General features: G+C 46.2%; 1 protein-coding gene across 1 annotated transcript in view; it reads right to left on the minus strand.

Annotated features, from left to right (window-relative positions):
• Nucleotides 1–12777, minus strand: part of UBXN7 (UBX domain protein 7) — a 1247298-nt gene that overhangs the window by 371088 nt on the left and 863433 nt on the right. Inside the window, exon 7 of the mRNA XM_069618093.1 lies at nucleotides 3544–3634. Coding sequence (XP_069474194.1) covers nucleotides 3544–3634 — 91 coding nt within the window. The remainder of the gene's footprint in view (nucleotides 1–3543; nucleotides 3635–12777) is intronic.

A 12777-nucleotide genomic window follows, 5' to 3' on the forward strand; every position in this document is an offset into this window, starting at 1 on the left:
AACGGAGTTTGCCTACGACGACAGGGTTGGCTCCGGGCGACCGACTTCCGTCAGGACGTCCAGACCAGGGTGTTGGACATGCCGTTCGACGGCAGCAATTTGTTCGGGAAGGCGGTGGACGAATCCCTCCAAGCCATAAAGACGGACACGGAGACGGCCCGCGCCCTAGGAGCCCTTCAGCAACAACGGCCCTTTCGGAGCTCCGGAGGCAGACAAGGGGCCTCCAAGGGATCCAGCGGTGGCTCGTCGTCCTACAGCCATGGCGGCACGCTCCTCGTCTCAGGAGGCCTACAGGGGTCGCAGCAAGCAGGGAGCACCTCGCAGCCATCGGCAAGGTGGGCAGGGCGGCAAGGCCACCACCTCCAAGCAGGACTGAACCGGCCATGAGCTTGGGCCCCCACCGAAGCACCCCAGTGGGAGGCCGGCTGACTAATTTCGTCGGCGTGTGGAAGTCCATCTCCACCGACCGTTGGGTGCTGGATACCCTGGCAAGAGGACACTATCGAATTCCTGAAGAAGTGCCCTCACGTTCCACCTGTGGCCAGGAAGGAAAATCATGTCCCGCAACTGCTGTTGGAAGTACAGGCGATGCTCAGGAAAGGCGCCATCGAGCTCGTCCCGAAGAGGCTCTGGGGTGTACTCAAGGTACTTCCTCGTCAGGAAGAAGACGGGCGGCTGCCGCCCCATCCTGGACCTTCGTCGTTTGAACAAATACATCAGGTCACAAAAGTTCAGGATGGTCACCCTCCAGCACGTGCTGGGACAGCTGGAGGAAGGCGACTTTCTATCGTCGTTGGAGCTGGAGGATGCATACTTCCACGTACCCATCCTCAAAAGTCAGTGAAAGTTCCTCAGGTTCGTCGTCCAGGGACGCCACTACCAATTCAGAGCACTGCCTTTCGGATTGAAGTCGGCCCCCAGGGTCTTTACCAAGTGCCTAGCACCTGTGGCGGCGCAGCTGCGCCTGCAGGGGATTCTGGGAGCGAAGCTCGATGCAGTGAGGCGCCTGGCGGCACCGTCGGAAGAACGGACGAAGACCATTCTGGGCAAAGTGCAGCGCCTGCTAGCCACGGACGTGGCCAGGGTGAGGTCCATCAAGTCCCTCCTGGGGATGATGTCCTCTTGCATCTACCTGGTGCGCCTCTGCAGACTACGGATGCGCCCTCTTCAAGAATTTCTCGACGCTCATTGGATGCAGGCGACGGGCACCTTTGAAGACAGGGTCCCCCTCAACGAGGTGTTCCGGCGGGCGATTCAGTGGTGGGGCGTTCGAGCGCACCTCACGGCGGGCAAGTACTTTCAGACGCCGGCGTACCAGGAGACGGTGACGACGGACGCTTCCCTGGAAGGTTGGGGCGCCCACACCAGAGATCTCCACGCAAGAGGCCTCTGGCTCCCGGAGGAGAAGCTCCTGCACATCAACATCCTGGAACTCCGAGCCGTGTTCTGGGCTCTCAAATCGTTCCTCCCGTCGCTCAAGGGCAAGGTGGTGCGGATCTTCACAGACAACACCACGACAATGTTTTACATACAGAAGCAGGGAGGTACCAGATCCCCAGCCCTATCGAAGGAGGCACCACAGGATCTGTGGCACTGGGCGGTCGCCCAGGGGATGTTCCTGGTTCCCTTCCACCTGGCAGGAGAAAAACACCATCGCCGACTCGCTCAGCAGGGAGCTGCGCGCGTTTCACGATTGGGAGCTGCGCCAGGATCAGGTGGATCAACTCTTCCGACAATGGGGCAAACCCCAAATCGACCTGTTCGCCACAGCGACGAACTCGATTCTACGTGGACCGCACGAAGAGTTTTAGGAGGACATCAAAGCTGTTTGTGAACTTTGGACCTGTGAATCAAGGGATTTCCAGATGGCTCTCCGGCTGCATCATGCACTGCTACCGGTTGGCTAACCGACCGCTGCCAGGCCGTCTGAGAGCCCATTCGACCAGAGCGATCGCTGCTACTACGGCGTTCCTGTCTGGTGTGCCCCTGCTGGACATCTGCAGGGCTGCTACGTGGAGGTCGACGCACACCTTCACGAGATTCTACTGCGTCGATCGGGGTCCCAGGGAGGAGTCCAGGGTCGGCCAAGCAGTGCTGCGCAACCTGTTCGCTTAAGGCGAGCCTGGTGAGGAGGTAAGAGATGCTTAATGTTGAGTTGTTGTATTGCTTAATGTTGAGCCTTTGCCACCTCCTGTTGTTGTGCATGTGTGTACTGCTATGTACTCTTATATTCATGAGCATGTGAATCCATGCCAGAACCCGATGCTGGAGAAAGAACAAGTTAATTACCTGTAACTATTGTTCTCCAGCATCGGTCTGGCATGGATTCACATGCGAACCCTCCCACCTACCCCTCTGCGGCTCTTCACTTGGTCATACTGCCACTTCACATGCTACCAAATCTGAAGATGGCTGCCAGAGGCGGGGCTTAGGGAGATGGCAGTCATTGGCTGTGGTCAATATGACACAGAGATCAGTGATTGGTTACTACTACGAAAGACAGATCAGAAACGAAACTGATACTGATTTTTCTTTAATGAGGACTCCAAGCCTGACGACGGGGAATATTCATGAGCATGTGAATCCATGCCAGACCCCATGCTGGAGAACTTCTATTATTCCCTGATCTCAGGACAAAATACAACTTACCAGCAACCGAATATTATCGCTACAATCAACTCATGCATGGCCCTACAAAGTCATATGGACTTTCGAGACACACGTTAGAGATCAATCTAATACGGAAAAAAAAAATTTAGACCAAAGTTACCTCCAACCTATATCAAGTTATTTTGTCATTTATATCATGTGAACCGACTGATCTCAAATTCAAATGGAAAGTTGATATTGGCCTATAGGATTGCAAGGAATGGTTGGAAGCACTGATGTTCCCCCGCGAGGTTGAGATATCCAGTTTTCAATACTCTACATAGAACCTATTATGCGTGAATACTGCTCTTTAGGTGTGGCCACTCCCAGCACCCACATTGTTTACGCTGCAAAACAGCCGACGGCACCTATTTTCCTATTTTATGGCAATGTCGTGAAATACAAAAATTATGTCACGCAACAAACTATCAAGAATCATGGGTAACAAAATAACACAGGACCTTAAGCAGTTGTCATTGGGTATATGGCCTGATACTTCTTTTACTCGTTATGAGAAACCTTTTGTCCACTGCCATAATGATTGTCAAATGCAATGTTGCTATGTTATGGGGTAGCAGAGAAAGACCAAGTACCACAAAATAGAGCTCTGATGTTGACCTCTGTATATTATTGGAGGAATGAATTTATAACTAACAGGGATGCCCCTACAAGTTTAAGAAAATAAAGGACAAAAAGGGGAATGCATGTTTAGACCGTGCTGGAGAACACTTAAGGTAAGATCATGCACAGGGAAGATTGCAGCACTGTTGAATCATAATGTGTTGTGGTAAATTTGTGATATACCACCTTTGTTGTTCTTAAACGACACCAAAAAAAATATGTTGGCAACAAAATAAGTGAATTGTTAAAAATTAAGTTTATTTTTGATCATACCTGTCCTGGGGTCCAGAATTGACACATAGGGATAATCCGACAATTTGTAAAACTGGATGTACCTCTGGCCTTCTTCACTATCATGATACACCTGAAAAAGATTGTACAGTCAGGGCAAAAATACAAAAGAATAAACGTGGCAATCACTGTAGCCATTTACACAATATTCACCACCATACTCGACAACTTGATTAGATAGTTTCTTCACAGTGCATAAATTATCACTTAACACAACACTCAATTCATCTTTGTGTTATGCACATGACCAACCAGGAGTCTCCAGGTGGCAATGCATTTTTTGTATCAAACACCCTTTTGCATAGTGGCGTATATAAATGTCAGATAATTGCAACACAAAATTCGCAATTTCATAGTGCTTTGGCGAGCGCTGTGGGCAGGACATACTGGCAGATTCCCTTATGTTAACTACGAGTGGATTTGAATTTATGTGAACACTAACTTGTGTAAACACTTAATTTAGTGTTTCTTTCTTGCTCCGCCCCCACACGCCATATCGCCTATAAAAACAACGGTTGCACGCATTTGCAGAGTGCTTTGGCGAGTGCAGTTGGGCAGGACATACTGGCAGATTCCCTTGGTATGTCTGACAGATTTCTTTTCCATTCAAGGATCTGTGCCTCTGTCGTAATGATGTTTTAATATGGTGTCTTTTGTCTTCACAACAGTGTTAACTACGAGTGTATTTGGATTTATGTGAACACTCTTTTGAACACTTAATTTAGAGTTTCTTTCTTGCTCCAGCCCCCCTCTACGCCCAATAGCCTATAAAAACAACGGTTGCGTGCATTTGCAGAGTGCTTTGGCAAGTGCAGTTGGGTGGTTTGGCTTGGGGCTGAACGTTGTTTTTCTTGTTCTTTTGTCACATTCTTTATTATTTACAGAAACTGTCTAAATATTGGATTTTGATTGTTATTATTTGGAGTATGTACCATTAACACTTTGGCTATTAGTGTCATTACTTCCACTCCAAAAAACAACTGAAAACAAATTTGTTAAATCACCATCACGACAAGTTTCTTCTCGCGTTCGTAAGCCAGCGTTAGCTTGAACAAGTGACAGTAGAGATTTCTGCACTACAAAATCACATGTAGTTGGTTCCTTTGATTTAATGGCCAAATGCAGTAGCATGGAACATTTGCATAACGTGGCCTCGGAAATTCCAGATGCAATTTGTATCAATCTTTTAGACCCTCCTACTCTTGAAGTAGCGTTGGGTTTAATTTGTAACCCATCCACAATAAGTAATCAGCTTCCCGATTTAACGACTGATGCCTCTCTGGGCGTTCTGGCTTTTCTAGTGTTCACCACGTAATCTGCGGCCCAACTAGACTCCTGCAACATAGAGCTCACTGATTCACTGTTAACGCGGCTGTCTGTGGATGAGCAGAGGGGGGTGGAAACCGAGCCGTCTATAATGTTGGCTGCTTCGCAGTCCAGCTCGCCCCCCCCCCATATCCCCACACCGCAAATGAGCAGAGTGAGGTGCCTTCTAACTTACATGTGGTATTAGCGGTTATTCATCCCTCCCTGCCTCCTCCATCCTCCTGGTCACAGTCAACTGTCATGTTTTCAAATTCTTCTGCTACTTCCTCGCCTTTATCAATCTCATACACAACTACCCCGAAGAGAGCCCCCCCACCTCCTCTTTTGCTGAGGTGACCGAGTGCAATGAATACAGCACTAACATCGCTTGCTAAACTATATGAAGCTCTTGATGGCAAAATGCACTTACAGAATGACCTATTGGTAGATCTCACCTCTAAAAACACATTGAAGGAAGGCCTTGTCAAACTCTATTAATTGTGGGATGTTACATTGTGCATGCAGAATGATTTATTGTCAAAGTTTATGTCTGAAAATACATCAAACTGAGGCACTGCAGGGTTCAAAATTGTCAGAAGCTGGGAGCTACTTTTGACTCCTGGGGCAAGTGGAGACATACAAACCTAACTATGTGATGTTAACTATGCACATTTGGGGATGTATACAAAGGATGTTTCCATCTTGGGCAAAGTTAAATTTGCTGTGCAGTCTGTACTAGCTCCTGGTCCCCCAGAGGTAGCTCCTGCCCAACTGGTTATGCCAGATACCCAGGAGTTGCTTTTTGCTCCTAGTCCACAAATCCCAATTTTGATCCCTGCATTATCATACAGAATGTTCCTGGGTGTGTGTCAGAAGAATATTGCAAATATTATAACTGACTTGTGAGACTCTAAACTAGAATCTGACACCCAAGTCCCACAAGAAAACAGCTCATGCTCTTCCACAACTAATGCTAGAGTGCCAGATGGTATGCAGGAGGGGGCTATTGATGCTACCCAAGAATTAAAACAATCAAAGATAATTGTTTCTAGTGCTAGCCGCCCGCCATTTACTATATTTGCTAATATGAAATCACAGACATGTCAATTGAACAAAAAAAAAAGAAACATCAGAAGGCTCCACCCAAGTCATCTTTCCCAAGGTCACAACACTTCATGCAATCTATAACAATACCTGATAAACTACACGGCCAAAAAATCTAATTACTAAAAAATATGCAAAAATGACAAAAATTAGACTACATTTGGAGAAAGCTAATTTGGCCCCTTTAGCCAACTCAGTCCCATCTCCTTCACTCCAGTATGAACCACTGGATGATTTAATTTTTACAGCAGAATCGATGAGTCAAACAACTGTTTCTCAGGAAGCTCTAACAGCGAGAGATTGTTCGATCGCAGGAAAACTCCCAGTTTCTGCTGATCCGGGTCTCATGTGTGAACCACAATTTCGCAATTTAGAATAAAGGAGGAATGAAATGGCTGATTCAATTGCAATGTTTAATGGCCTTCCAAGGTCAGGGTACAACTTCCAGCAAGCCCCTCTTTGATGTTCATGATTGTGCTGAAAATAAGGCAAGACAGACGTCGCTGAACGATAATGCTCAATTTGTATCTAACGATAAGAGGATGCCTATGGGCCAGGGTATCTTTGGCACTTATCACACTCTAATACTACAGTGTAGAAGGGGAGCACATCAGACTTACACCCTTAATAGATTCAGTATATTAAGTATATTTAGTGATATCCTGGCACTTGAAGATTTGTGCTCCCTGGATATTAATCAAGTTGAATTTCTTCACGACTATGATTTCAATCAGACCAGATTATGGTTCCAGTCAGGTATAGTTCTCAATACCATTTGGCAAGCGAAACAAGTTATTTCAGATGGGATACATCTTAAAACAAGATCAACTTTGCAAAGGGACTCTGACACCAGATAAAATAGCTACCTTTGCCAACTCATTTGTCGGCGATGATCTCCCATCGTCTCTAAGAATTACATGTTCGAGCAGGGACACTGTTGTGTTGCAGTGAGACAAGTCAAAGCTGTTCCAGCCCCAAATTCTAATTGTCTCACACCACAAGTCTCCCTTGTGACAATAATGGTGTAATTGAATTATAACAACCCATCACTGTTCACCTAGATTCCTGCAAGTTAGTGAGTTGGAACACCAGCGGCTTTAAACATCTTTTGTCTATAGAACAAAATCTTCCAAATAATTATGACCTTATCCTATTGCAGGAAACTTGGTTCACTGAACCTCCATACTAGTATGGTTATATTTTGCCATTGTTGCCTGCTAAATCATCAATTCAAAGCAGAGCCTTGGCGGGACTTATGGTTGCCATTAAAGCAAACATAGGCATTGTTTGGAACCTTGGGCCTCCCCTAACATTTTTAAGCAACTAGTCAAAATAAAAATACCTTCCGTCACTCTTGCTGTACTAAACTTATACTCGAATCATCTGGGCAGTGCTGAGACTACTTTCCTTTCTCACTTGGATCAAATGCTGAATTTGATTGTATAGGCGCTTTAAATATTCATTGCCTGACGAACAAAGGTGACAGGAAATCTGATCTGGCTCAGATATGGTTCAAATTGATGTTTGAAAGACAATTTGTCATGTTGAATGGTGCTCTTAAAGGGGATATTCTCCCTCAACCGACATGGAGAAGAGGCAACCAAACAGCACTAATTGATTACATTTTTATCCCGAAAAATATGCTCATTATGATCCAGGTCTTACTGCAACGACACAGTGATCACAAATTACTAAATGTTTTGGTTGTGGTCCATTTTTCATACTAATCCCAATTACTCTTTAGAACTGTTTGGTGGGCATAATAGATTTCGATGTTCTGCTCAATTAGTTGGTGAGTTTGTGAAGTGTTTAAAAATTCCCCACTTAAACCCGAATCCTAGCATGTCCTGTGCGGAGGGTCATTATGTTGCAGTTATGAGCTTACTCAAACTGGAGCCCTCGTTGAATCAGAAACCAATGTATAAGCATAAACAAAACATGTGTTCGATCAAGAGGTGAATATAAAAAAGACTAACTTAAGGAAGGACATTGGAGCGACTGCTCATCTACCTAAGAGTTAAAGACTGGTTGAATCACAAAACTTGAAAATGCGATATAAAAATGTAATAAAATCTCACCACGCTGTGATTCATCAAAGGGACTCTGCTCTGATGCTCTCGGCCATAGCCTCGAAAAACAGTCCCCAAATGTGTGGCATTTTAAATTCGGCCAATCATGTCACCCAAACCCCCTATCAAGTGAATTTGGTCTCAAAGGAGATTTGGGTGCAGCATTTTCGAGATTTATATGCTTGACACTATGAACATGATACCGACACCTTATTTAATTTGTCTACCTCTGAGAACATGAAAATTGATGAAGATGATGATGTTTTATATCAAATATCAACATTAAATGCTTCTAGAGCCCCAGGGCCGGATGGCCTTGCGAACACTATGCTAAAAGCTCATCCATTACAGTGGGGAGCGGTGTTAAATGCTATATTTTCAAAAGTAGTTATAAAAAAGAAGATCCTGCCAACCTGGAAAAAGTCCATTATTGTTCCAATATTCAAAAAGAGATCGAGAATGATCTGAAAATGATCACCCCATTGCACTATTGGACATTCAGGGTAAGATCATTGTTTGCCTCTTACTTAAAGATTTTTCATTATGGGTTAGGGAGGCGAGGATGTTTGCCAATTATCAAAGAGGGTTAACATCTTTGTCATTTTCAAACAAGCAGATGCAAGATATTACAATATAAATTCAAATAGTAAAAGTGAAAAACTGTATATCCTAACACATACAACTACTGAATATCAACTATGCCGCAGAAATTATTCATAGATTAGTTGAGTACATATTCATCAGGGCAATAATACCAATACTAATAACATCAATTTAATTACAAAAAGATTATTCATATTTCCAAACATTTAGACGAAAGCACAAAACAAACCTTTACACACACACTAACAACAAACACTATACTTCTTCTTAGCTATTATCTGACCACTTAGACTAATGGGTTACTCAATCTGATGCTCCATTACCATACAAACCATTTAACTGCTTCCATAAGGTCCAATAAGCTTCCTCCTTACCCTTTTTTTGAAACACGACAAGTTCAAAATCAGTTAATATCAGTATATCATTAATCCAACTCACAACTTGCGGCTTCTTCCTGGTTTTCCAAACTTTCAAGATCTGTTTCGCTGCTGTCACACAAATTTTGTCAATCCAACTCCCATATAATCGAGCCGTTAAACAACGCCCATTATTCGCTAACAATAGCACCTGTAATGGCCTTCTTGGAAATTTGACAGATAAGATCATATCTAGTCTGTCGTACACCTCAGACCAGATGGCTATAACTCTGGGACAATACCATAGCATATGAAGTAATGTCCCCTTCTCTTTCCCACATCCCCAACATGTATCATCAGCTACCAACCCTAGATTACACATGGGTTCAGGTGTCCAATATAATCATCCTAAAATGTTTTGGTGAATAAGTCGTAGTTTGAAGTCTAGCTCATACTGTGTACCACTCGAGACACGTGTCTCCAAATCTCATCACTGATGGTACATCCTAAATCTACTTCCCACTTCCGTTTCAAGTTACTCCATGATTCTAGCACTGCATCATTCTATGGCATGAGCTTCAAGTACGTGGAGACTCTACATGGTGATGAGCAAAATATGGTCCATCCTGCCGGTTTTTTCTCCATTGGTGCAGATAACATATTGAAAATCCGGGTCAAGAGACACTCCAATTGCCTAAACCTATTCCTTTCCCTTCTACCTAAATGAAACCACTCTTGAAGCTCTTCAAAAGACAACATGAGTCCATCACACATTAAATCCCCTATTTATAAGATTCACTTTGAAATCCAGCTTCGCCAGTACAGCTTTTGGTTCCCAAGCAGCAATGCAGGATTATAGCAAATAGACTACTTGTGATTTAAAAACAAATTCCCAGTGGGTGCTGTTGTGTGCCGTGGAAAATGGCCGCCTGACCTGTGGGCTCTGTAGCCTACAAACTCCTTCCTGAATAATCCTGCGGACCTCCTCTGCGGTGAGCGACTTCGCCCACAGATAAATGGACCGGAGAGATCTGTGAACAGCTGAAGCGACTTTCAGCCCAAACCGCATCTTAGGTCCAGTGAAAATTGCTTCTGGATCCCCCACCAGTGAGCACAAACGGCTGGCGTACTGCGTGCCAAATCCCGTTTCTCCATGAACAACGGCACTGGACCGCCGCCTTCTGCGATCACTCGAGCCTCTCACCTTTCGGGGCTGGCTGTGACTCCCGCGGGGGGAGACATCCGCACCAGTGACCAACTCCCCGCAGACTGCCAATGACCTCCGCCATGGGTTGTAGTGGGCGCCGGTGAACTGTGCGCGCGGACCGCGCACATACTGGCCCGCTCCCCGACATCAGCCCGACTCCTTCACGGTGGACCGCAGGGGACCCTCTAGCACTGCTTCCTGCCTGGGCCCACACCGGACAATCCAATCGGCCGTGAACAGGGGGCCGCAACGAACATGAGGTACGCTGGTAGGGGGGCCAAATCGGGGAGTACCTGAGCGGATTCACATGGCCAGTAGGTACTCCTGAGACCGTTTGACTCTCTCACAGAGCCCCACCCGGGAGCAGCCATAAACCCCCCACCGTACAGAACACATCAGACCCCTCCTTCCCCATGGGGGCTACTCCTCACACAGCAACAACGTGTAGACCTGTACTGGGGCGTGCCACGCCCCCCCCCCTCCTTCCGGCATCAATACAGCAGCAATACAACAGGCTGACCACACAAGACAAGTCAAAACGCACATCTAAGCGCCATACCACTTAAGATCTGTACACGACCCCCCACTGGATCCGAGGGCGCTGATTGGGCCCCCCCTGGCCCATCATTAAACAGCGCGCAGCTGCAACAGCCTTATAGGTGGACAACAACAGAGGGACACGGCCACTCGAGATTCCAAGTACCACCTATATCACGGATTCCCCCAGCTAATGCGACCCCTATCCACTTGCCAAGCAACCCTCCGGGCCTGAACCCCTTGAACTACAGGGAGGTGCAAGCTTCCACTCATCACACACCACTGCACACACCCTTCACCGGTGCACGGCCCCAACGGATCAAGGAACCTGACATCCAAGCACCTCTGTGCAGCCAGTCCCCGACGTCCCACGATGACTGGGGGAACAAAGAACAAGAAAAAGGGCCCGATGGATGCATTTGCTACCACCACCAATACGGAAGATGTAGCCCAACCACTTCCCCCAATGGGCCCCACAGCAGAAACACCTAAGCAACGCATGGCCCCCTATATGGCGGCAATGGAAAAGGGGTTCACCGCCATCAATAATAAGCTTGATGATCTAGGAGATAGCATAGCGTCCATATGAGCCAACATACGAAGACAACCACTTCACAAGGCAAAGCTATCGAGGACATACACAAAGACGTCAGAGACCTTTGGGCCAAATGCGAGGACCTTGAATCCCAATCACAGCGGAATAACATACTGGTGGTCGGGATTGCAGAAGCCAAGCTCAACGTTCCAATGGAACAATTCCTCGAAGGAGTCCTCCGCACAGTATACCCAGATAGCCAATTCTAAAGCCAATTCCTTGTTCAAAGAGCCCACATAGCACTGCCCCCCCTGTGAAACCTGGCGCCCCAGCCCGAGATATCATAGCACGCTTGCTTAACTATCCAGACCGAGGCCTAATCCTGAAACTGGCAGGAGAAAAGGCTCCCCTCACACGATTCCAAGCTAATTCACATATATCCGGACTTCTCAACAAGGGTACAGTCAACTAGACGCTCCTTTGACCATGTGAAGAGATTACTAAGGGAAAGAAAGATCGTCAATGCCATGCTGTTTCCCGCTAAACTTTGCATCCAACACTCTGGCAGAACCCAGTTGTTTGCAACACTGGAAGACGCTCTGTCATACATCGAAACAAATATTCTCCCCCCAAACCCTCCAACGGAGATACTTGAACAAGTCCATTCACAAGCAATACTCAGATGGTCAGACAAGTTCCCAAATGTAGTCCCAGTACAGAGAAGACACCGTAGAGGCCCCATCAGAGGCTACTACTCCGGGCGTGGAAACGGACTGCACTGCCTCCATTGTTGCAAAATTGCAGTTGATAAGTTGGGATACACAGCCCGATTGGGGGGATGGTGAGGGCGGGGAGAGAACTCACATCAGGGCTGTTGCCTGTGAAGGGGAAGACTTACTGCGGCAAAAGGCCTGTTGCCTTACACCAGAAACGGGAAAACCACAAAAAGGGAAAAGAACCACGTTGGGGAAATGTTTTTACAGTTAATGGTTGCTGATGTTATAAGAAGAAAAACCTGCCATCTACACAGAATGAGGAAGACCATTACAACACCAAAGACGCAATGTCCTTGCTATATAGTCCCATAAATGGTGTCACAGCAAGTAACTAAAAGTACTAGACTCCTTTTCTTGGAATGTCAGGGGGTTACTCAACCCAATCAAGGGCAGAAAAAAACTATCATACGCCAATAGACACAGAATCGATATTCTCCTACTACAAGAGGGTCACACCACTGAACAAATCTCTGAATCATTTGGCTGCCCCTGGGGTTCACAAGTATTCACTACAAACTACTTGTTTCAGTCGAGGGGGGTACTGACGCTGGTCCATCGCAGACTTGGGTTCCTGCTGACTAAAACCAAAGTGGACACAGATGGCAGATTCGTAATAGTATGGGGCATGCTACAAGGACAAGACCTAATTATAGTCAATACATATGGACCTAATATTGACACACCGGAATTCTATCAACAGATCATCACACTAATAACACAAACA

This window comes from Ambystoma mexicanum, chromosome 10 (genome assembly GCF_040938575.1).
Source record: "Ambystoma mexicanum isolate Mex_15411 chromosome 10, UKY_AmexF1_1, whole genome shotgun sequence".
In the NCBI taxonomy this organism is placed as follows: Eukaryota; Metazoa; Chordata; class Amphibia; order Caudata; family Ambystomatidae; genus Ambystoma; species Ambystoma mexicanum.